Source organism: Callorhinchus milii, unplaced genomic scaffold (genome assembly GCF_018977255.1).
Source record: "Callorhinchus milii isolate IMCB2004 unplaced genomic scaffold, IMCB_Cmil_1.0 Scaffold6, whole genome shotgun sequence".
Taxonomy (NCBI): Eukaryota; Metazoa; Chordata; class Chondrichthyes; order Chimaeriformes; family Callorhinchidae; genus Callorhinchus; species Callorhinchus milii.
Window position 1 is genome coordinate 26502199 of NW_024704747.1, and position 25361 is coordinate 26527559.

At 37.7% G+C, this 25361-nt stretch overlaps 1 protein-coding gene across 1 annotated transcript in view; it reads left to right on the top strand.

Annotated features, from left to right (window-relative positions):
- LOC103176578 (dynein axonemal heavy chain 11-like) overlaps positions 1 to 25361 on the top strand; it is a 91469-nt gene that overhangs the window by 46362 nt on the left and 19746 nt on the right. Inside the window, exons 52-64 of the mRNA XM_007890210.2 lie at positions 887 to 1049; positions 1149 to 1272; positions 5839 to 5981; positions 7471 to 7632; positions 10266 to 10499; positions 10963 to 11109; positions 11781 to 11894; positions 11983 to 12126; positions 14773 to 14955; positions 18517 to 18618; positions 23397 to 23531; positions 23679 to 23852; positions 24179 to 24414. Coding sequence (XP_007888401.2) covers positions 887 to 1049; positions 1149 to 1272; positions 5839 to 5981; positions 7471 to 7632; positions 10266 to 10499; positions 10963 to 11109; positions 11781 to 11894; positions 11983 to 12126; positions 14773 to 14955; positions 18517 to 18618; positions 23397 to 23531; positions 23679 to 23852; positions 24179 to 24414 — 2061 coding nt within the window. The remainder of the gene's footprint in view (positions 1 to 886; positions 1050 to 1148; positions 1273 to 5838; positions 5982 to 7470; positions 7633 to 10265; positions 10500 to 10962; positions 11110 to 11780; positions 11895 to 11982; positions 12127 to 14772; positions 14956 to 18516; positions 18619 to 23396; positions 23532 to 23678; positions 23853 to 24178; positions 24415 to 25361) is intronic.

Sequence of the window (25361 nt, forward strand, 5' to 3'; positions counted from 1 at the left end):
CCCGTGACACTATTTGAAGAAAATAAGGCTGTTTCTCTTTGTGTCCTCGCCAAGAATACCCCACATTGGTCGTTCCTACGCCTCGTGGGGCCTCCAAAGACTGGTCACTCCACCACATTACACTAGAATTAATTGTCAGATAATTTCAGACTGTTATCCTGAAGAAAATTGCTGAATTGTGTCAATTTCTAAAATTGATGGGAGAATAACGGAAATTAATACTCATGCTATTACTCCTTCGCAAAATGTTCCACCTGTCAGATTGACAGCGTTGGCAAAATGTTTATTATTTGTATTCTGTTGTTGATAGTAGAATATAAATACATTGAAAACCCCTGCATTTGAATTTTGGCTATTAAGTGTTTTTTTGGGGGGGGGGTTGGGGGAGTACCATATTTAGGACATATATAGACGATGTGGCAGTTACTGAAATATGGGAATGTCATTGAAATGACTTCTCAGAATATGAAACTAAAACTCGTGTGATCTGCAGCCATCATCTCAACCCTGAATTAGTTTATAAGCTTAAAATCACTTCAGGATGCATTTCTTTTGTAACATATTATTCACTTGATTGTGTTTTTCTTCCTTTTTACCTTTGGGCTCACACAAACTGTCAATGCACTCCTAACGGCTGCATTCTAAGTCATCGATGCGCGAAACGTATCAAAGGCAACTTAGAGTCTCCAATTTTATATGAGCTCATGTAATGCACAAACATTTTACAGAAGTGCGGTGTATCTTTCTAGTGAAATTGTTTCCAATTGCTTCTTATTTTTAGAGAAAACACTTCACATTTTGAACGGTGGGTCATTAGATTTTTTTTTAAGACAGAAATTGAGTCTCTTGAAGGCACTAAAAAAGACGACTTTGTTGACACACACAGCTGCCGTATCAGTCGGATTTTGGAGGCTTCACACGGCAATGCACTTCTCGTTGGTGTTGGAGGTAGTGGCAAGCAAAGCCTGTGTCATCTGGCAGCATTTCTTAGTTCACTGGAGGTGTTTCAGATTACACTACGCAAAACCTATGGCATTCATGACCTCCGGGTAAGAAATGCCAGTGGAGCAAATTGAAAGCAATTCAGTCTTCAAGTTTTGGCTTGTATATTATACTTTCTTTTCCCCCCTCATCATCTTAACTTACAGAGTGACATTGCTGCTTTATACATAAAAGTCGGCGTGAAGAACATTGGCACAGTTTTCCTTCATACCGATGCTCAAATACCAGATGAACGATTCCTGGTTTTAATTAACGACATGTTGGCTTCAGGTAATGGATCATTTTAATTCAGATAAGTGCTTCAGTTTGATACTTCTGCTAATAGCGGCACACACATTTTCTGCATAACGAATCTGACAGAAATATTCATTCTTAAAACAGATCCGACATACGATATGTAAAATGAGCACAGGTCACCGCATTAGTGAATAGGCTTCATTAGTAGAGGTGAAGGGTCGGTCGAGAAGATTAGCTGTACAACATCCATTACTTCACCTTTTGTGAACCCCGCTAAAATATGGAAGAGAAACATAATTAAGCGCAATCAATAAATGCTGAATTTATTCAGAAATTACTTTTATAATGTTTAGCATTGCTGATTTGCAAAGTTTGCTCAATCATAGATTTCATAGAGCGGTAGCATCTCATGGTTGCTTTTGATTACAATGTTGTGAGCCACAACAATAAGTATTTTATTGCATTTATGGAGCGCCATTCACATAGGAAAAGGTCTCAAAATGTGTCCGGGGGTAATAATCGCTTAAAAAAAATAATAATAATAATTTGGTCACTCAATTCACAACTGTGTGTGGCACATTAGCTTGTGTGCACTATTGGCTGCCGCATTTCGTCCACAAACTATACAGTCAATTAACTTTCCAGTATATTCTGTGAAGCGCTTTGAGGCGTCTCGAAGGAGTGATAAGGCACTTTGTCAAATGCAACGATTATTGTTATTATTATAAGCATTTACTCTGCTTTTTTTTTAAAAAAAACGGGTTGGCAAAGGGATCTTTAACATCAACTTGAACCTTTGGGACGGCGGATAGAACCGTAGTTTTTAATGTCCCGCCTAAAGGATGTCATCTCCAAAAATGCAGCACTTCCTCCGCCAGCACTGTAGTGTCAGCCAACATTACGAGCTTCAGTTCTCATACATAATGTAGCAGGTTATACATTTCAAAAAAAATTGTTGTAGAATGGAGGGAACTATATCATAATTATGTCCGGTCACTTGGGAGGTATGCCGGCAAATTATACATATAGTTACTAATAAATGGAAGAAGCTTAGCCCTGGGAGTTTCAAAGAGAACCAGGGTCTGATTACATTTATTCAATTTATCTCTAAACTGACGTACCAGTCTTCATTAAGCTGCCAGTAGTTCCGATGTGTGGACATATTAGGCTCCATTTCCACACTTAATTTTGACCAATTGTTAGATCTGAGTTTTTTGTGCAGGGAGTTCTTCAGCTACAAAGACTAACCTTACCAGAGATTAATACTTTTGCCAGTAGGAAACTGTTTTATGAAAGAAAGAAGCACAAGTCATTGGGGATAGACTGAAACACCCACTGCTGGGTGTGAATCAGATGTGCGTTTTCAGAGGCATCCTGAGAAAACTAATTATGTCACTTGTGTGCTCTTTAAAATTCTGGGTGATTCCACGCTCTGGGACCAGCTTTGCGTTCCCAAAAAGAAGGCTGCTGCTGTTATTACATGCTCACATTCCTTCTCAGACTGATTCACATAACTCCCTCTGCCTCACTGATTGCTGGATTCTGTCGCCTCATTGCTTTCCCTACCGTTCTGTTTCTTGATTTCTCCTTCCCTTTGGCCTGATCTCTTCTCGTTCATCCCTATCAGATTTGCCTCCCCATCTTTGTGCCTCCATAACAGAGTGTGGAGAGGAAAAGGTGTCCGACCCACTCCGATAAAAAAAAATTACGAGAAATAAAACAAACTGCACGAGGAGCTGTAGCATTGAAATTAGAAAATAATAACAAATTCACGCTGATTAAATTAGAGCTACAAGCAGAGGCTGGGAGAAGCATGCTATTTCTGGTAACATGGCATCTTTCCAAAGAACAATAACAAAGGAGAGATGTAAAAATTAGTAATGGTGAAGGAAACAAAGCTATAATTGATGATGGCATCGCAGGTCCCAGAGATCCTCCATTCTACTCAGTATGTGCCTCCAAAGTTTAGTACTTCGAGGACAGTTACTTCTCCGTGTGGTACTTTTGCACAGCACAGTTTTCCTAAGGACTTCATTCCTAAGCTCGGGTGTGATGACTAACTTCCTACACACCTGTTGTGGAATTCTGCAGCTCAGTGGTTGGAGCACTCGCTTTGCAAGCGAGAGACCTGGGTTCGATTCCCGGCAGGGGGAAACACGCCTGATAATAATCCCTCAAAAAGATAATAAATTGGTCACTTCAATCCACGACTATTTTTGGGACATTGCTGTGCGCAATTGGCTACTGCTTTTCCCCCACAAATATATAGTCATTTTCCTTTACAGTATATTCTGGGAAGCGCTTTGAGACGTCTAGAAGACGTGAAAAGCGCTATATCAAATGCAAGGATTATTATTATTATTATTATTACAACTCTTTGCTTGGTTTGATGACCAGGTGATATTGCTACTTAACTTCAGCCATTGAATTTGTATGAAAATAATATGTTAAATAACAGCCAGCACAGATTCCAAAGGGGGAGATATCACCTTCTTTGAAGAGATACTAAATTGGAGGAAAAAATATTTTTTCATAATAATCGTTGCATTTGATATAGCGCCTTATCACGTTGTTGAGACGACTCAAAGCTCTTCACAGAATACATTACAAAGTGGAATGACTATTTTTTTCCATATATGCCAAGGCAACGGGACAAAGCAGATGGGGGTCATAGAATCTGGTTGTCAAGGACAAGGTTAAGGTGCCAGGAAGTTTTGTTTTACATGGAGAATAGGTAATCAAGTTGGAATGTTTTGTGAGAGAGTGTTTAAGGCCAGGACATAGGACTCAGTTAAGAATCTGCTTGATCTTATGGTGGGAAGGTTGTATGATGAGTATTTCCGCAAAGATGAGATCAAATGGGTCGAAGGACCATCTTCATCTAAACATCCCTTGCGAATGTGAAAACTGTTATCAACTGAGCTAATGAAATACTAGAATGTACCTCTTGGGCATTTGATTCTAAGTTGAAATGGGCTATTATAACCCTGTATAATTCATCGGTGAAGCCACATGTGTAATATTATGTGACTTTTGGGCATCCTTCCTTCAGAATGAGGTTAATGCATTGGAGAGAGTTCAGAGAAGCATGACGAGGGTAATTCCAGACTAATAGCTTTAAAGGGTAAATTAAGTCTAGGGGGGAAAAAAAAACTATTTGTCAGCTTTAAGAATAATACTGATGCTTGTGTTTAGTAAAAAATGTTTTGTGTGAGGGAAGTCAGAGCTACCATCTTATTTGCTAACATCAGTTGACGATCTATGATATGGGAAGGAGCCGTAAATAATTCTTGCTCCAAACTTGACAGTGCTAAACTTCCATTTTACAAACAGCTGATTGAAGTGCAAATGTGATGAAGTTTGACAAACGCTTTCTGTAGAAATACCAGCACTGCTTTGTAAAGGTACTTGTTTTATTTCACGTTTAACTTGTGAAGGCAGAATCACAGAATATAATTTATTTTTACTGAAAGAAGATTGTCAAGGAACTTAAAATGAAGCAGGAGGCAGATAATGAAGGTGTAAACATATTTGAGTCTTGATGAAAGAACTCGTGATCACAAATACAAAATTACTTGAGTTTCATCCAATTCTAGATTTTTTTATTGTGGATATTAATCCATGTTTAGAATTGTTTCTTCTCAAAAGCGGGGTTAAAAAAGCTGAAAATACTGTACTGATAGCCAAGTATTCATCCAGTGAATGAATTTGATGGATAGAATTGCAAGTTATATACGGAGATACCTAAAGAGATAAACGTAAGATATTTTCTGTGCTACTGGGTCCTCTGTGAAATGCAATTGGTTGAGTCAGTTAATTGTATTGTAATATTGATTATCATAATGGGTGGAGAAAATATATTTGTGCCTTATCAATCAAACTATTATGCAAAGATAAGATATTTCCATAATTTCTTATTATCTCTAACTTTTCTTGCCTCTAAAACTCATTCTTAATTGTCATCATATTAACTATTGTTGCTGGCGATATCTCCTCATCACAGAGTAGGGCATAAAGAAGCCATGTTCCACTGATGGAAAAAGGACAGGGTTAGATCCGCGGGGTTAACATTTAGCTCATGTCCACGATACGGTAGATTGTATGTGGTGTGTAAAAGTAACAAAGTTAATGTGGCAAATAGTTTATGATTTATTTGAATTCTTTTTTCAATATGGTTACTCACTTTCACTTGGGCCGTCAGACACAAACCATTGTTATGGCATGACAAAAGCACAAGTGTTTTTCAGGTTGTGGTCAACAGATTTGTGGTACTGTCATCATTATATAACATAAGTAACTTATGGTTTTGCTCATCTTTTTAATTATCTTCCAGACAAGTAAGTACCCAAAGCTAAGAATGTAACTGTCCCACACCGAATCTTTTAATAGAGGGATTTTCAGCGTGTCCTGGACTTAGCAGCGATACCTGAAATTATGACGTCTCAGTGTAATCTTCTATATCACTTCACTCACTATTACTTGTGTTAACATACATTTTATATTGTTGTGGTTTCTGCTGCTTGCTTATGTAGAAAACTAAAGGGGACAGATGATTTATATTAATATATATATATATATATCTCCATTGCTATTTCTCAGGGGATATTCCAGATTTGTTCAGTGAAGATGAAGCAGACAATATTATATCTACCATAAGAATGGAGTTACGAGGCCTTGGATTATTGGACACTAGAGAAAACTGCTGGCATTTCTTTATTGACCGAGTCCAGCAACAATTAAAGGTCGGCTTCCATGTTTGGTGTTTTCTCTTTAGAGCCCGTTTTATCAACCGATTCCTATATAGAATTGGTTAGGCTGTATATTGCTTTTTGTTATTAATATTTAAATTCCAAGAAAAGCTCTTTAAATATTTGTTTATTGAATTATAAAAATCTATAATTTGGGTTGTGTATTCATTTTATTATTATTATTATATGCTGTAATGTAGTCACGTAACAATAGTAAGATTATTTTGTAAATGTAAGAACTAATGGATGTAAATTTTCAAAATGACACTAACTGAAGAAAAATTTGAATTTTTTTTAACTTGGTATTTAACTTCTTTAAGTTAGTAATGAGTACAACATTTACCATTAAGTATTGAAATTCAACTGTAGTGTTTACTGTGGCTTGTTAGAGCTATCTGCTGAAGAATTATAATAACTGCAATATCTCAACTAAAAGAGTGAAACTGATCAAGGAAAGCCAAACATTTGTTGGTTTTTTTTTGAGAATAATCAAATTCAAACGTTCAAGTGTTTAGTTTTTCATAAAAATGCCTTTTTCCTGTTAATCTCAAGTGCAACAGGCACAGAATATTCAGAGGTACTGTCAAGTCGGCAGTTAATAATAGCCTTAGAATATGAAATTGTTTGCTCAGTAACATGCACTCCAATGGCCTGCCAACTTGTGCTAATGTACGAATATTTATTTTGATCAAAGACTATTATAAAATAATAATAAGAAGAAAATAACACATTTATTATATTAATAATAAATATAATATAAATGTAATATAAAAGTGAATCATGAATTAATTATGTTTGGTGTAGGTTACGAATCCAATATTTAGCTATGGGGTGAAATTTGTAACGTATTACGACGTATTCCATGTCACAAGAAACTGGTTATGAATCGCTGCAAAATTTCACCTCGAGATGCGGCAATGCATCATCCCAGAAATCCAAGCAATATAACAGCTTGTCTCAGCATTTTAAGCTACTTGGCAAAGAATGGTGGGAGGAAAGACAACTTTAACATTTCCAGTCCCATATGTTTTCGATTACATTTCTCTGCAATGTACGTAGCCTCAGTGACTGCTTTATAACAGATTTGGAATTTCAATTCAAAGCTACCCTTATAGTATTTAAAGTACTCCAGACGCCTATTCATCAGTCTCCCCATCAGGCTGGTGTCCATTATGAATAGTGTTTGGAGTCCATACCCATAAAACTAGTCTATTAATGTGGTCTTTGCAGAGTATACTGCTTGGTCAAATTATCTTCTTTAGTACAGGATTACCAGTATTGGTATTTTTGCCTTACCTCACTCGGTCTTTGATGTATAATGCTCCCTACAGTGCAGAGCTCTCTTCTAATCATCATTTGATTCTTGTGGAAAGCCTGGATAAACTGTCTGTTGCTTTAAAAACCTGGTGCATACTAATTCCTTTCCCATAATAATGTATATAATATATATATAATTGGGATGGGGGAAATCTGTGTTTTTCAGGTTGTTCTTTGTTTCTCACCGGTGGGTTTTACTCTTCGAACAAGAGCAAGGAAGTTTCCAGCCCTGGTCAACTGTACAGCCATTGATTGGTTTCATGCATGGCCCCAGGAAGCACTGGAATCTGTCAGTCATAGCTTCATTGAAAAAATTGATGGACTGAAGGTAAACTCTTTGTTGCTTTATAATGATAACTGTAGACACATCTGTACTAACAGATCTCAAAGCTTGTTGTGGTAATGCTCCGATTCACTAATTAAAATGATAAATAACAATAATAATAATCCTTGCATTTGGTATAGCGTCTTATCACGTCTTCCAGACGTCTCAAAGCACTTCACAGGATATATATACTGCAAAGTGAATTGACTGTATATTTTGTGGGCGAAACGCGGCAGCCAATTGCGCACAGCAGTGTCCCACAAACAGTCGTGGATTGAAGTGACCAAATTATTATTATTTTGAAGGAATTATTACCCCCGGAAAAGTGATCCACCAGTCGACTAACAACCAAGTTCCTACTTACTGCTAGGTAAACAGAGGCGTGCGGAGTAAGGAAACTTCTAAGAAACATCCAAACTGTTGTTTTTTTTGGCAGCCGGAACTCAAGAGCATGTGACAATACGTCAATATAGACTTTGCTGCTGATACCACATTTGGAACATTGTGCGGAGTTGTGAGTGCCCTTCCTTCAAAAGGACAATGAGAGGTTGAAGAGGGTTTAGAGAAGAGTTGTTCGGATAACTTCAATCATACTAACAGAGGCTTTTCAGAGCTCAAACTTTTCTCATTCATTGGAGAATAGACTGAGGGCAGAACATGATCCAGGTTTTTTTTTAAACGCTGAGAGGTGTAGACGATAAAGATGTAAGCAGACTATTTAAATTTGAATGGTAGAGCAGAACCCCAAGACATACATTTAAAATTGAAAACCTCAAGCAAGAGGAAAGATTACAAGGCATATTTTTTCCTACATGGTGGATATGCGGAACAGACACTCAGTTTAAGATTCTCAAAAATAATTGGATAAATATCTGCTTCGGACCAATATTGGAAGTTATAAAAGATAGGTGCAGTTTGCATTGAGCAAAGTCTTGTTAGGTACAGGATGTTTTTGTGTGTGTGGTGTGTGTGTGTGTGTAGCGGGATGGGTGGGGGTGAAGGAGGAACAGGCCAGGGTTGTATAGTGAAGATGTGGGAATGGTTGAATATTCTGACATTTTAGCTTGATAGCCTTTGGGGATCAGGAAATATGTGCATCAAAATCTCCCCTAGGCAATTAATCGTGGATTGATGGATTCCATGATAGGATTGTATATTACGTGGTCTCGAGAAGGTGTGCTCTTAGTGGAGCAAATGACCTTTTTCTCATTCGATGCGTTCTTATGTTTCTTAAGTTCTAACTTTATTTGCATTCAAATCAACTGATTTAAATTAATTGCTTCCCAAGCTCATATTTTTTAATAAGGAAAGCCGAGTGACAGTTAATTTGTCGAACACTGCAGCAAGTTGCCGCACAACACATTTGACCGGGAGGCAAAAAAGAGTGTTTTAAACACTTATGATACAGTGTGCGCTAAGTGTGAAAACTCGGTTTAGAATGTCCCATTAATGACGCAGCGATCAGTTACCAATGGAAATAAATAATTCATGATTAAGGAAATTACTCTAATTAGCAGGCAGTTCGAGTCCTTTGATAAAACCCAGCTCTAATTCCGTGAAGGGCAGGAAGTGCTGTCATCAGTCAGCCCTGAAAAGATTAGCATCTATTATGAATGAGGTTTGCCACCCTAGTGAAGCCATGTGTGTCCTGGAGACAAACTTAATATGTTAAAAAAACGGGACACAGTTTGTCTCACCAACACACCATGATTCCTGCTGAGCCATTGTGCGTAGGTACAAGCAAATAGCCGCAGTCTGATCATTCTCTTCCTGTCCATCATTCTGACAACTGTGAAAATACATTTTCCATGCAAAGTAGGAATAGGGCAAAAAAGTACTTTGTATAACAGCATGGCGTGTCAAAGAGTTTTGTGTCATTTTTTTCAAATCAGACTATTGAAATGAAGTTTTATTATTCCTGCATTTTTCAGTAATGGAATGCATTTGTGGCAACTTTTACATATAAAAAAAGACTTTGCTCGGATTATTTTGGAAGGCGGACACACTGTTTTAGATTTTTCATTTTGTGTAAATCCATTGAATAAATTGCAGCCAGTTTTTGTGCCATTTTATGTGTTAATATATGTGCAATGTGAATGAATGAGGTAAGGTGTTCATTTCATAAATCGCATCTTCTTGAAACCCTAAATATACATTTTGTGAAATGGATACCTGTTTTATTACAAGCATTCATATTCCACTTACACAATGTGTCGGATGGATTATGACACATAACTAAACAACTAGATTGTTTCTTTCTGACTGATTACGTTTTAACTTTTTAATTTCAGTCATGTTAGAATAATCCCTATAAAAGGATCTGTTGAAATGACACACAGACTGAAGTTTATTTAGGAATGCAAACAAGAACATATTTTAGAATCGCTTTAAGCAAGATTCATCGGTATGACAAGAACTACTTTAATTTTTCGTCAATTTATAGAGCTAACGCACGCTTTCATTAAGTATATATCATTTCTGCAGATCATTGAGAAGACTGGAACATGAAGGATGAAGCATTAGGTTTACAACAACAACAACAAGATTACATGTAAATAATGTAAATCAAGTTATGATGAATTACACCTTAATGTTTATAATAAGTAATAATTTACATTATTCTACTTGCTTTCTAGCCTGAAGTGAAACTGTCCATTAGTCAGTTTATCGCATACGCACACACCAGTGTGAATGACATTAGCGCAAAATATCAGCAAAATGAGAAACGGTACAATTACACCACTCCAAAAAGCTTCCTGGAACAAATTAAACTGTACCGAAACCTTCTCAGTAAGAAAAGAAAAGAACTGATACAAAAGATGCAACGCCTGGAAAATGGCCTTCAGAAACTGCAGACGACAGCTTCACAAGTGAGTATTTGAAACGGATCTAATCTTACCCTGAATATTATTGCACAGCTGAATGTAGAGGAGGTGGAGTCAACATTGTACTTACAACATTTGAAAGTGTTAAAGAATTAGAATAAGGCGACTTACAGAGCTAAACTGAAAGTGAAGTTCCAAGTAACACATCCCTCGTTTGCTCATCAGTTTTCATCCTGTTTATTTTGTCCCTTTAGACCTGTAGAGAGATGCATAATTGTGCAGATACCATAGGGAACTGAAAATAATTAAACTGTTTCAACTGAGGCACAAAGGAATATGTTTATAGTTCTCCAGATACCAACTGCTTTTAACTTTCTGACCCAAATGATAATGGATTATTATCTAATAGAATGAAAAACTCAGTTACAGTATTCTGAATTTGTGTGTGTGTCTGTGTGTGTGTGTGTGTGTGTTTTAAACTATTAATGTCTCTGCTTTGATTTTCTAGGTGGAAGATCTTAAGGCGAAACTGGCTGTTCAAGAAATTGAACTTCACCAAAGGAACAAAGACACGGAGGAATTGATTGCCCAAATAGGCCAGCAGACTCACAAACTGAACCAAGAGAAAGCTATCGCAGATGCGGAAGAGCAAAGGGTACATGCATGACTGATGGCAGTGTTGTCCTGAATAGATCGCAAAAGCATGAAGTTCTCAGAAACTAACAGTTTTTTTTTTGTTATTGAGTTTTTCAGTTTTTTTTTCCACAAACGTTGCATAATTATAACTTTGGCCTGTTATTAGTGAAACTTTCCTCAAAAAAAAAATCTCCGTACAAGTAAATGCATTTGTGTTTTCTGCTTTGATGGATAAAGTAGTAGTTGAGATGTTTACACCAATTACAAACCAGGTTGAGGGCAGTTTGTCTGGAGTCTTGATGTTTCTGTGATTTTGTTCTGTTGAAGGGCATTTTAGTACATCATTTTGTGCTGGGTCAATAAGCCTCCTTCATTTCTAGGCAGAAGAATACAATATTCAATGTTATATTTTGGAAATATCATTTTTGTAAAGCCCAGTTAACCATAAAAGTAAAATAGTGTTTCACTGACTTTGCTTTATAGTAAAATGGATGTATAAATTTCTGACCGACTGAATTACAATTTATTTTGAGACCCGTTTATGTTCACTTAACGTGAATTTTCTATGGAATTGACGGAGGATTGCAGTATTTTTGGAAACTAAAAATTAAAAGAATAAAGAAGCCAATCAAGACGTCGGCAGCAACAACTCGTTCTGGCAACTACAGTAACTGAAATGTGTTTTTGTAGGTAACTGCTATCCGAACCGAAGTGTCGAAACAACAGCAGGAATCTGAAAAAGACCTTGCAAAGGCTGAACCAGCGCTCACTGCCGCAAATGTGGCCTTGAATACACTAAACAGGGTACGGAAACTTGGCTGCGAGAATTCATTCAATAGGACTTGTATTCAATTCTACAATTACAATTTTTTTCTTTGCACTGTGTTTCTAGTTAAACCTGACAGAATTGAGAACTTTTCCCAATCCACATGCAGTTGTCACCAATGTGATGGCTGCTGTACAGGTGCTTTTAGCTCCCAATGGGAAAATTCCAAAGGATCGAAGCTGGAAGACTTCAAAAATATATCTGAATAAGGTAATATAATCATATTATTAATGATAATCCTTGCATTTGATATAGGGCCTTATCCCATCGTTGAGGTGGCTCAAGAGCTTCGCAGAATATACTGTAAAGTCAATTGAATGCATATGTTGTGGGCAAAGTTAATGAATTTAGTTAACAAAACTAGCTTAGTACTGTATTAGTAATCGATTGAAGTCTACCTTATTAAATCCATTTCGAAGTAAGCATTTTAATCGGGCATCACTGATTCATGAATGTATATAAGATAGATATATGTATGTGCGTGTGCAGGAGAAGATAAACATTGTTAGTGTCTTTTTAAACTGCATAAGGATTGAACTTTTTGAGTTCATTTTTTTCTAAATCAATGCTATATTTATCATCGGAGGTTTCGCATTTTAATACCAAATGCATTTCAGAATGCACTTGCAAATAAAATATCCATAATTTTTCCGCCTCTCTCTTGCAGACTTGTTTCACTCTGATTCTTTAGAAAAGCCTAAATTAAAAGCCCGCACTTACAGTGGATGATGTATAGAAGTAATTTGCTCATTTTGTCTATTGTACAGTTCATATCTAGAATTCCGATCACATTCCTATTTCTGCCGACAAGGCCCTGTAACCTTAATAAGTGAAGTAAATTTACTAAATATCACATTGAAAAATCTTTGGTCTGGAAACAAAATCATTAACACACAAATTATTCTGTGCAGTCATCATCACAGACTTTTATGATTGATTCTCCTCACACTATAAGGACACTAATAATTGATTCCGCATAAGATGACTAGCATATTGATTTATGTGTTCATGAAAATATGAGTTGCCGTGATAAAATTGTGCAAGTACAAAATGAGAACTCAACATTACGTAGCTTAGACTTCCTATAATACAGTTGAATCCACATATATCCTCTTCAAGTACATGCCTGGCAGTGTCTTGATATATGCAAATTGTTACCAAACCTCAGTTTTGCTGGTTCTACAGCCTGACATTGTGTAATCAGTCCAGTTGTTATATAAAGCTTTATGTCTGTTCTTCCTTATTCCATGTCGCAAGAATCCATTGTACGTTACTACATCAAATATTGTGTAACTTTTCTCCTGGCTTTACTTCTGATTGTACACTGGATGCTGACCTTTTTCTAAAAATATGCATCAATCTGAGACATACTTTGTAAGCAGTTTAGTTGCAAATATGTTTTATTTGACACTACAATGTGAGTGTGCCCTGATCACCAGTTTGCTTTGTTTTCAATAGAACCCCTTTTTTTTTCTCCAAAAAAATATTTTTTAACAGAAAATTGATAAAATAGCTTGCAAACCAGCATTGATGCAGATAAGACTTGCAAGGGCCATTATTATTAAAATGTTCATACTGTTAACAAATGCCAGATTTAATGCATTTTAATTTAATCAATTTGATTTACATTTTTCTCCGTAACAATGTAGTTTTGTATATTTTACCCCCGGAGCAAGATTTTGAAACACATCTGTGATCATTTTTTATAGTAATTACTCATTGCAGTCATTAACAATGATTATTTTTGATCCAACCTTGTTAAGTTAGTAAACATTGGTACTACAGCCTTGAAAAAGCAAAATGCATCGAATCACTCTGTTTCACATGCGTACAAATAAAAGAAACAAAAACAATGCAGATCTAAAAAAAAACTGGGGATGTAAATTTTAGCAAAAGGTGCTCAGCCTCTGATCAGTTTGTTTTGCCAAAATAATAATAATCCTTGCATTTATTATGCACTCTGGGGCGGTAACCTGCGTGAGGAACACTCTATAAACGTTGTTGTCGTCGTCGTAACATGGCACATTTTACATCAGGAGGATGTCTCAAAGGGCTTCATTGAATATGTGTAGTGACTGTGCATTTTGTAGGCGAACGAGGCAGCCAATTTGCGCTCAGCGATGTCCCACAAACAAACATCATTGAAAGTCGATCTAATTAGCGATTTGTTGGCCAGTTGAAATTCCTTTCTATTTTCAAAAGGTGCCCAATGCCTGATCAGGGAGACAGGACCTTAGTTTATTTACCGTTTCATCCGAAGAACAACACCTCCAACAATACAGTACAACCTTAGGATTGCACTGAAATATCAGCCTAAACAAGGAGTTCAAAGTTTGAACCCATAGCCTTCTGACGGAGTCATAGCCATAATCTAAAGAGGGAATTGGGAATTTTATTGAAGTTCTAACTTCATTAGAAATAATTAATTAATAATAATAATAATCCTTGCATTTGATATAGGGCTTTTCACATCTTCTAGACGTCTCAAAGCGCTTCACAGAATACATCGTAAAGTGAATTGACTGTATATTTGTGGGCGAAACCCGGCAGCCACTTATTAATAGGTGTGTGGAGTAAGGAAACTTGCCCAAGGTTTCGCTTTGCCAGGCATCGAACCCAGGTCTCTCGCTTGCCAGGCGAGTGCTCTAACCACTGAGCTACAGGGCTCATAATAAATTAAGATGGTTAAAAAGTGACTAAAGTGTAAATAAATCTTCAACAAACTTTCGGATTGAAATATTTCCATATAGTATTGGCAACGTATTTTTATTTCCATTGTTTCTTTTATGCAGCAGAAGATAACTGTTAGTCAATGGTCCTTAAATGGTTTGACTTGCTTTTTGAATTGTATCCCAGGTAGACGAATTCATACAGGCTATTGGTAACTTTGATAAGGAGCATATTCCTGAAGCCACCGTCAAAACGATAAGAGAGGAATACCTCAGTGACCCTAAATTCAATCCTGAGTTTGTGCAAACAAAGTCGTCGGCTGCTGCTGGGCTTTGTGCTTGGGTTATAAATACTCTCAAGTTTCACGAGGTAAGGATCCAACTGTACAATATCTTACACGGAAAGAGAAAGATGAGTGCTTTCAGATCCTAAGGATATTTTTAATACCTGTGCCACTCACTTGTGACCTGTAATGCAATAATCTCTAATAATTAGAGAGAATCTCATCAATATTTCCATCAGAATCAATGCCTGATGGAATGTTCCATTTAAACAGTAAGTAAAGTATTGATGGCACTGCTGTAATGTTAAGTTACTTAGATGATGATAATGAAAACAATGATCCTTGCACTGAATAAAGCACCTATAATGTTTAATGTCTCAAATACAAATGGCAGAGCTGGGGAACATCAACTGGGTTGGTTGAAGGTTGTAGATTGTAGGAGGAAAGATGAAGAAGTAAGGAATTCCACTCTTTTTGAAGTCCTGAGAAAGAGAATCAATTAGGAGTTGGGGCAACAACAACAGTTTCATTTATATCGCACTCTTTGGACTAAAAGAAAAAGAGATATTTTACAGTTTTGCTTTTGTGCCTAATAACATTGCTCTTCATCCCACATATGCTTCATCTTACCTGGAAGTGCTTGATGCTGATACGAGATTATGCAGTTTATGGATCAGTGGAGATGTCGGATTGGGTAGTTGGTGCCTGAAACATTTCTGTATAAATGAAAAAAAAGTTAAGATTAGTCTTGTTGAATAACCATTTTGTTTTAGTTAAATTTCTTTCATCTTTTTACTGTGTATTTATGTGTCCTTCACTGAACAAGGCTAAGACGTGTAAAATATACCGCAGGGAAGATTTATTTGTGGAAACGATTTAATGGTCTCTATGGTCCAACAGAAACTATAATACAGCAGGAGTCTAACGTACACCTTTTACCCAATCAAAAGTACCTGTTGTTTTCGGCATGATTGAATATTTTGCGAGAGATCATACGTCAGCGGAATGTTTCATTGCTGACTCGAATGTTATGATGATGTATTTTGCTACTAGTAACGCATCTATCATAAGTGAACTTAAAACTTACACAAAATGTACATTCTCATTAATGATGACTGGCTAATTCATCTTATCAGAGCATAATTAATGTTTTGTTCACTAAATAATTTTTCATTGTTTGTTGTGATACATTTTCAACATGTCTGTTACCTTTCCTCTATCTGTATGCCTGTCACGATGCCACTTTCAAAAGATATATGTAAGTATGAACCGGGTTTAATGTTTTCTCGCGGTTTGAGTGTTCCTTTACAAGGTTGACTTGTAACAGTATTTTAGGAACCTGACATTTGCGATCACTCATCTGTTCAATCATCTGCCACAACTCATTTGTGATACTTATGTATTTAAAAATGCAGTGAAAAAGATGCACTTAATTACCCAATTCTAATGTTATACTATTTTAATTATCTAACGCATGCTGTATGAGTGGTGGTTTCCCAATAGATGCCATTTTACTCCTCAGATTAATTCACCGATTTCACTTAAAGCTTCCTGACTTTGAGTGTATGAACATGCCAGTCGAAGATGTTCAAATACTTGCAATCTGAACATCACTCAATAGTGGAAATCGAAGTGTCTGATGCACTGAATCAGGAGACTCCGATTCAAATTCCACTCTTTAGTGAGATTCATCTATTACCTTCCCTTTGAACCTGTCACCCCCTCCTCTGTCATCATCCCATATCCTCCATGAAGCTCACCACCTGCTCCCTGGACCCCATCCCCACCCCTCTCCTTAAATCCCAGCTCCACCTCCTTGCCCCACTACTCACCGACAACAACCTCTCCCTATCATCTGGCACTGTTCCTTCCCGCCTCAAAGCAGCCACTATCACCCCCACCTTGAAGAAACCTTCCCTTGACCCATCACAGCTATCCAGTTACCGGCCCATCTTCCCCCTCCCTTTTCTGTCTAAGATCCTTGAGAGAGCCGTTGCCTCCCAGCTTCACTCTTTCCTCTCCTCCTACTCCCTTCAAGCGCCCCTCCAATTGGGTTTCCGTGCTGGCCACAGGGTTTCCGTGCTGGCCACCGGCTCTCCTCCCACCTTAACCTTCAAGGTTCTGTCCTTGACTGGTCCAGGTCCTACCTTTCAAAATGCTTCCGCTTCGTCTTAGCAAACGGCTTCTCCTCCAGCCCCCGCACCATCTCATGTGGCATTCCTCAGGGCCCTGTCCTCGGTCCGCTCCACTTCACCCTCTCCATGCTCCTCCCTGGTGACATTATCCGCAGACACGGGGTTAATTTCCAATGTATGCGGATGACACCCAACTCTATCTTTCTGCCTCCACCCTCAACTCCAGGACCACTGCTGTCCTGACGGCAGGACATCAAGTCTTGGATGAGGGACAACTTTTTCCAACTCAACGTCAGCAAGACCAAGGCTCTCCTAATTGGCTCGCACCAGCGCCTCCACACTTCAGGCGCTGACAGCATCAGCCTCCATGGCTGCACACGCAACCTCATTAAGCCAGGATGAACCTGGGTATCTTGTTTGACCATGAACTGTCATTTCTCCCCCACATCCGCGCCATAACCAGTACTGCCTACCACCAGCTCCGCAACATTGCCAGACTCTGCCACTGCCTCACCCCTCAGGCTGCCGAAACCCTCACCCACGCATTCGTTACATCAAGGTTTGATTATGGAAACTCCTTCCTCATCGGACTTCCCAACTCTTCCCTTCACAAGCTGCGGATCATCCAAAACTCCCACACTCACCCGACTCCACTGGCTCCCCATCCCTCAGAGGATCGAATTCAAGATCCTCATCTTCACTTTCAAGGCCATCCATGGTCTTGCTCCCTCCTACCTCTCTGACCTGCTGACTCCCTACCAACCTTCCCACTCCCTCCGTTCATCGGGCTCTGGCCTGCTCCATGTCTCCCGTCCGACCTGCCCTCCCATCGGTGGCCGGACTTTCAGCCTCTCTGCCCCCAAACTCTGAAACTCCATCCCACGGTCCCTTCACCTCGCTTCCTCCCTTGCCTCCTTCAAGGCCGGTCTCAAGACCCTCCTCTTCAATCGTGCCTTCAGTCGCCCTCTCACCTCTCTGCCTTCCCTCACCCCTACCCCACCCCTCCTCATGTCCCCCATGCTCGGGTCCTGACCCCTGATTTTCCAGGGCCTTAGGACATCCTCCCGACATGAAAGGCGCTCTATAAATGTAATTCTGTTGTTGTTGTTGTTCTTCTTCCCCTTGCAAGTGAATTTGCCAATTTTGAATGAGACAATGAGTTCTCTCGCACCAGTCAAGTATGTCTCCTGGTAGGGTTGACAAAATGGGAGTATTGACAACATCTATGGAAATACCAAACTATCCTGATCTTCCAAACCAGGAATGAATGCAAGGAGAGGATGATCATGAAATGAGAGAAATGAGGGAAGGTTTCACGCAGCTGTAGAAAATAAATCTACAGTAGGCGCACTCTGTTACTACACGGCATTTTATAACTTGCCTCTTCCAGGTTCTCAAGTCACACGCTTATGTCAAATAAATCTTTTCGCTTTACCTCCTTGGTGTTGCTTGCCTCAGCTGTCATTGATAAATTGTATAATGTTAATTATAAATATGCTAATGCACTGACAGGTTTACTGTGAAGTGGAAGTCAAACGTAAAGCACTTCTTCAAGCCAATTCTGACCTAGCTGTTGCTGCTGAGAAACTTGAGGTCATAAGAAAAAAGCTGGCAGTAAGTACTGTGAATTTGACTTCACCTCTGCCCAAACTATTTTGCTTTCCTACACCATTTTATTTAATTTATTTCGAGTTTGACAGATTATTTTAATGGTTCTGATGTGGCAATTTCACCAAAGTAATAATTACCAAGTAACCCTGGTGATGTTTGTTTCTGAATCCACGCATTGTCTATATTTGAATTATCTACTGTGAAGCCATAAATTAACTTGTAGTCTGTAGATCTGAACTCTATTACCAGAGATCTCAGAAACGATACGATTGGACACCTCTTTGCAATATTAAATCATTGATATTTGTTGTCCGTTAAATAAATTGTTCACAAGAAGATTTCAGAAAAACGCACAACATAAAAATACTGTATAAATCAACTCAAAACAGATGTAAAAAAATTTTTTTAGAAAAAAAACCTTCAGTCTTAAGTTATATGTAAATTTCTTGTTTGTCAGGTGGCTATCACAACGGAGTATTTTTTTAGTGATGTGTTCAAAATGACCTTGTTAACGACTCAGTGTAAGGTATTTATGTGTTTCAAGCTGCTTTTGCTGAATGGCTATTTACGTTTTACCAACCTAAATAGAATTCCGAAAGCCCTAACTCCTGGTTCAGGAGCACTATAAGGTGAATTGTATCATGACACCCTACTAGTTGAGATGCACAAATTCACATAAGATGAGGAATTGAACCTTACAACTTTCTCCTCTGCATTCCTGAGTGCGATCCTGAGGAAATGCCTATTGCCAAAGTGCGAGGCTGGGTTGTACTTACACCTATGTGTTTCAGATTTATCTTTTGTTTTAGAAATAGATGACGTTCGTTCGAAAAAAAACCCAACTCAAAGCAAAGCCAAAATAAAAGCGAAATAGAATAGAGTTAGCAGGGGAAATGAATGAGCAGAAGTCAACAAGGAAATTACTTAAAATTGTTTGTAGGCATTTGTTTTAAGACATCAAATGTCTGTAATGTAAGTGTTAATGTTAGTGTGATTGGGTGAGTTTGAAAACTGGCTGGATCCAGGAGCCTTGGAACATACCAGAACTTGCCAGCTATCTGAAGGTCAATAGATTGAGGTAATAATCCTTGCATTTGATATCGAGCCTTATCACGTCTTCGAAACATCTCAAAGCACTTCACAGAATATACTGTAAAGTGAATTGACTGTACAGTTTGTTGGGGGGGCGGGGGGGGGGGGGGGGGGGGGCGGGGGGGGTGCGAGAGAAATGTGCCTGTAAATGGAGTTTGCGTTCTCCACAGGGTTTGCAAGCCAATCGCATTCAAACTGTTTCTGCTGGTAAGCTTGCCCACCTCGTTCATTTGTGCGAAGGGAAGGGGTGGGATTTGACTGGTAGAGATTTTTCATTCCGTACCAAAGTACAACCCATCCTGACAGAAAACCAAGTGCTGTCATTAATGGCATTGTTGGAGATTTCTACGAGATAAGCAATTCCAACCTGCTGCCCAAGGAGAATTGGGGGCTGTTACCTAATGGGTAATTAAAAGATAAAATGTCGACCAGTGTTATGGGACGGAAGCAATATGCTAATCATTTAACTCTTCTGCATCTGTACCAGCTGTGAATCCAGTTGAAAATAAGTTAACCCAAATATTTTTAAAAATTAAATAACAGCAGATGAATTTCATATCGAATAGCCTTTGTGTTTATTGCTACCCCCACCCCCAAAAAATCATCTTAACAACTATGTCTCTCCTCAGAAAAAGAAACTGCTTTCGCTGCTAATAGTTTGGGCACAAACCAAAACATATTCTTGTTTAACAAATTTATTGTTAACACAAAGAATCTTCAGATTATAACTGTAATGTTAAAAGGATAAATAGTTTCACAGTTCCCTGAATATTAGAATATTAGAATTGCATGACTCTGTTCTATTATATTAAAAATCATGGATCGTTACATAACCTGTATCAAACGGGATTTTTTTTAAAGATTTCCCCAATATTTTAAAGATTTTTTTTTTAGTTCCACATGGTGAATGTTTCCTATACTTTTGAATGTTCCTAATCTATACTATAGTAACCTAGCAACGTGCAAACCTATGGACAGAATAAAGGATTTTAAGCTATAACAGAATTCATTAACATGGAGGAATCTACTTAAATACTGGGTATGAAGTGTATTTTAAATTGCGTCTGATGATTAAGAACAAATGTACTGGGCATTTAATATGTAGAAGGACTGCAAGATAATTAACTGGCATGCATAAAGATTCATGCTTTAGACCAAAATTTTAATTTCGCACATAAATGTGCCTGATGTAGGCAGCATTTAATCACATAGCTGACAGGAGTAACTACTTTCATTTAACCTTGACTGAAGATCATGAATTCTAACAGGTTTAATTGGATACATCATTTAACAGAATGAACAGAGCAAATTTTCTTCAATTCATAGGTTCTGATTGACATGCACGAGTAATAAGGCCTAGTACAATTAAAGCTGATCTGCATTTGTGGCCCTGCCAGACATTGCCATAGTGATGTGACACTGTTTGATCATCATGGCACCAAAACTTGATTGAACTTTCACTTGTTTTGAAAAGGGCAGCACTTCAAATACAAAGAGATTCAGAGAGAAAATGCAGTTACTTTGAAATTATCTGCAAACATCACAATATGCATCTGCGTTCATTCTCAGACGGCTCGGGTTTACGGGCAAAGGAAATATTTTTGCATTGTACAGATTTTTTTTCGCATTTTAATTTTTGATATTTGGGTGGAGGGGGACAAACAAGGCCAAGGCAGCATTGTCTCGGTTTAATATAAAAGTTACAGCTCGGTCCATTTAAATTTTAAAATGCTATTTTAATATCAAATCTTTTTATTCAAACGTCATCTGGGTTTTAAACGACAGAATTAAAGAAATAGTGTGCAATTCAGAAAACGAACGGTATTTAATCTATACACCACGTGTTATTTCAACAACACGTGGGACAATGGAAAGCGTGTGCAATTATTTAAAGGATAACTTCCTAAGCAATACAGATAATATTTGGCCGCACACTAACTAAATTCACAAGAAAGGGAATTTAATTGACTGCTGTGCTTTCTGAGTGCAACAGACTTAGACACTTGCCCAAATTAGTGCTATGTTTCAGTATCTAGCGGTCAGAGTAATGCTTTGTCTTCCAATACACGCTTGTTAGCAGGTGTTTCATAAGTTTAAGTCAGTTTAAACCCTATTCAGAAATTCTAATGCATTTGTAATGTCATTTTTTTTCAAAATAGATTTTTTTTCTTGTCAGGCTTACCTTTGAAGAGCTTTATTTGCATATAAAATTACCCTTTTCTAATCTTTTCTCGGCTTTAATGGGCACGGTTTACTTTTTTTGTTAAACAGTTAACTGTTTGACAGTTGATTCTTACAGCTGTCTTGTCCTTTATGGTGGTACGATGCAGCCTTTTGGTATCGGCAGACCTATTCTGCAATGGAAAATGCATTGGTTACATGACCATATTCTTCCCGTAGTGTGCTTGGCTTCGCATTGCATGAAACAGTGCATAACAAATTTAATGGAGGTAACTGAGGTGAAAATGCTTGTGGGCCAAGATAATTGCAGTGTGTAAGTTATTAACTTTTTTTAATTAATACTGATATGATCAAGTTAAAACTTGAAATGGATTGCAATTTAGCAGTGACATTTTGGTCTTTGCGTGTGTGTTGCTTTTTCACTTTCACAGAATGGAGTACCATGGAATGTCATAAATATGGTTAGTGTCGGTCATCATTGCAGTGTGCGTTACATCATCAGTTGACTAGGGGTCATTAAAGAATGATGGAATGTGTGTGGTGCGTGTGTGTGTGGGTGAGAGTCAGTGGGATGTTTGCCTTTTGCAATTTTATTTTGCTGATGGTTTTATAATTTCATGGCGATCGGTAATTAAAGGCGTTTTAACTGTTTATTTCATATTATTGAACAAATGGTTCTATACCAGGTTTCAATTACCTGGATATCTGAGTTATTTTATTTAAGCTGTGTGCGGAAGGGCATAGTATAGATTACTGTGCAATCTATGTTATTACTGAGTATAGTAATATGTTACTGAGCTGTGTTTCTCAGATGATTTGATGCCTGTGATCACATTTTGGTGAGAATGTGCTGTTCTTTTGTGTCTATAACTATTGGCTCACAAACACCTATTTGGGTTGCCTTCATGTGTGCAGGAAAACCAGTTGTAATTTTAGTCACAAACGTTGTCTGAAGCATGTTGACAAACTCAGCCGCAATTAATTAATTAATTAATTGATCACAATCCCAGAATAAACTCATTAACGACAGGAAGGGGTTGGGCTATTGGGATTAATAACAAATAGATTAGTCTCTAACTCATTTGTATAAACTTCAAAACATTTAGTACATGTTACAGATTATTTATTGAAATTTACCACACAATTAATGAATGTTTCTTTTTGGTTGTAATTTATTTTATTTTCACCTTTAGTTTCCAACTTAACCATTTCAAAGTGCTTTGAAAAGTCAAATGCAAGGATTATCATTATTATTATTATTATTTTACCATAACTAGTCATAGGGAAGCCCAAAGGAATATTCTGATTTTCATTTCTGATTCCTATCTTTTCTGTGGCTTAAGTACTGAGTCCTTAATAGGCCCATTCCTATTGATAAGCAACACAGAGATCAGGAATCCACATCCTAGCATTCAATTCAACCCAAATGCACGTGTCCTCTTTGCTGTAGCAAAATCTCCCAAAAACTTTTTGTTTTAATTCAAATTCTTTTTCATTAATATTAAAAGGAATTGGATAGAAACTTGACGGCCTTGACGGACGTATTTGAGAAAGCCACCTCTGAGAAAGTCCGATGTCACGATGAAGTGAAGGGAACCAACACGACGATTGAACTGGCTAACAGATTAGTGAAAGGTCTGGAGGTGAGAATCCGTGTATACACAGTGTCATGTGCAGCTTTGTTTCCATCAACAGTGCAGTGTGATTTAATCGTCCCGTCATTGTTCTCCAAATTCTGCCTTGTGAAAATCGCTTAATGCTTAAACTGTTTTAATGTTTCCATGTGGTAGTCAGAAAACGTTCGTTGGGCTCAGTCTGTTGCACAATACCGTGAACAAGGAAAATCTCTCTGTGGAGACGTTCTCTTAACAGCAGCTTTCGTTTCGTATGCTGGCTCCTTTTCAAAGAGGTATCGGTATGAGCTCCTGCAGAACATGTGGATGCCTTACCTGAGAAGCCAAAAGGTACAGGTTTTAATCTCCAATAATAATTGAGTGCCTGTTCCATCCAGATCTATAGTTTTAACATAATAAATGCTTTTAATTTTCTTAAGTCTACCTTAGCATCAAAGGCACCATATTCAAGACGGCTGACTACACAGCGAAAGAGCACAAAGAGATGAAGCGTTTCAATTAGGTTTCGATCGCAGGATTTTAGTATTTTTGATGGTTTAAAATTTAGTACTTAAAGATTACTCAGCTTTAATGTCAGCCAGACATGTTTTCTTTAGCGACTGTTGGAACCGTGTAAGACGTTGCTGAAGACTTTCTGAATTCTATGCCTGTGTTAGGTTCCTATCCTTATGACCGAAGGTTTGGACTCTATCGCCTTGCTCACAGATGACGCAACCATTGCAGGGTGGAACAATGAAGGTCTACCCAGTGATAAAATGTCCACGGAAAATGCTACCATTCTTTCCAACTGTGAGAGGTGGCCTCTTTTGATTGACCCTCAACTGCAGGGAATCAAGTGGATAAAAAGCAAATATGGCCCAGATCTGAAAGTCATCAATTTGGGTCAGAAAGGGTAAGGGCAGATATTTAAAGCTGGAACCAGTCAATGAATACAAAGAAATACAAAGTTTATCCTTTAAGATGCAGGGCTTCAAAGAAAGCGATTGCCATCTTCCCTTCATTTGAACTGCTTTACCGACCTTTAGGTGAATCCAAACTTCCTTTACTACTTAACTAATTGCATTCATAGATGCGTCAATTCCAGAATATGTGTTGCACGTTGATCAACAATAAAATATAATTTAAACACAAGTAGAAATCTATACTATTTACAGCAGAAATGTTAGCTGGCCACAGGATTAGTCTGATAAAGTTGAATTATAGTTGAGACGGCAACTTATCATAAGTATACTTGCGAAAATAGGAGATGCATATAATTTTTTGCTATGATAAATCAAATTATTTTACTGGAAACTGACAAGCCATTGTTTTTGTAATTCAATTTTCTTTTGCTGTATTTATCATCAACATTGAAATCACGCGAATAAAAAAAAAAGGAATTGTGTATTTTAGAAATTCTAGATAAAAATCAGTATAAATTTTTAAATCTTAAAGCTAACCTGTGGCTGTCTTTGCAGTTTCGTCCCTTTTTTTCATATTTTAGAATAGTATACGTCATAATAAAGATAATGATATTACAGTTAAAGGCTGAAGCTGTTATTGAGACAATTCTTTTAAAAGGGAATTAGGTAAACAAGGAATATTAAAGGATGTGGGGAGCATGCAGGAGATTGGCAACAGATTAGGTGTCTTATATGGAAAAAACAGCGCAACTTAAGTGGACATGTTCTATAATTAGCTATTTTATAAAAAGTGGACACAAAGTCAATTCTGTCGATTAATTTGGCTGCTGGTCGTCTTAAGAACATGGGAAATCGCTCAGCGAAAGAAGACCAAGATCCATCCGGATATAATGCTACAGGAGAGGCCTGTGAAGCAATTACTTGTGTCGCACACAAT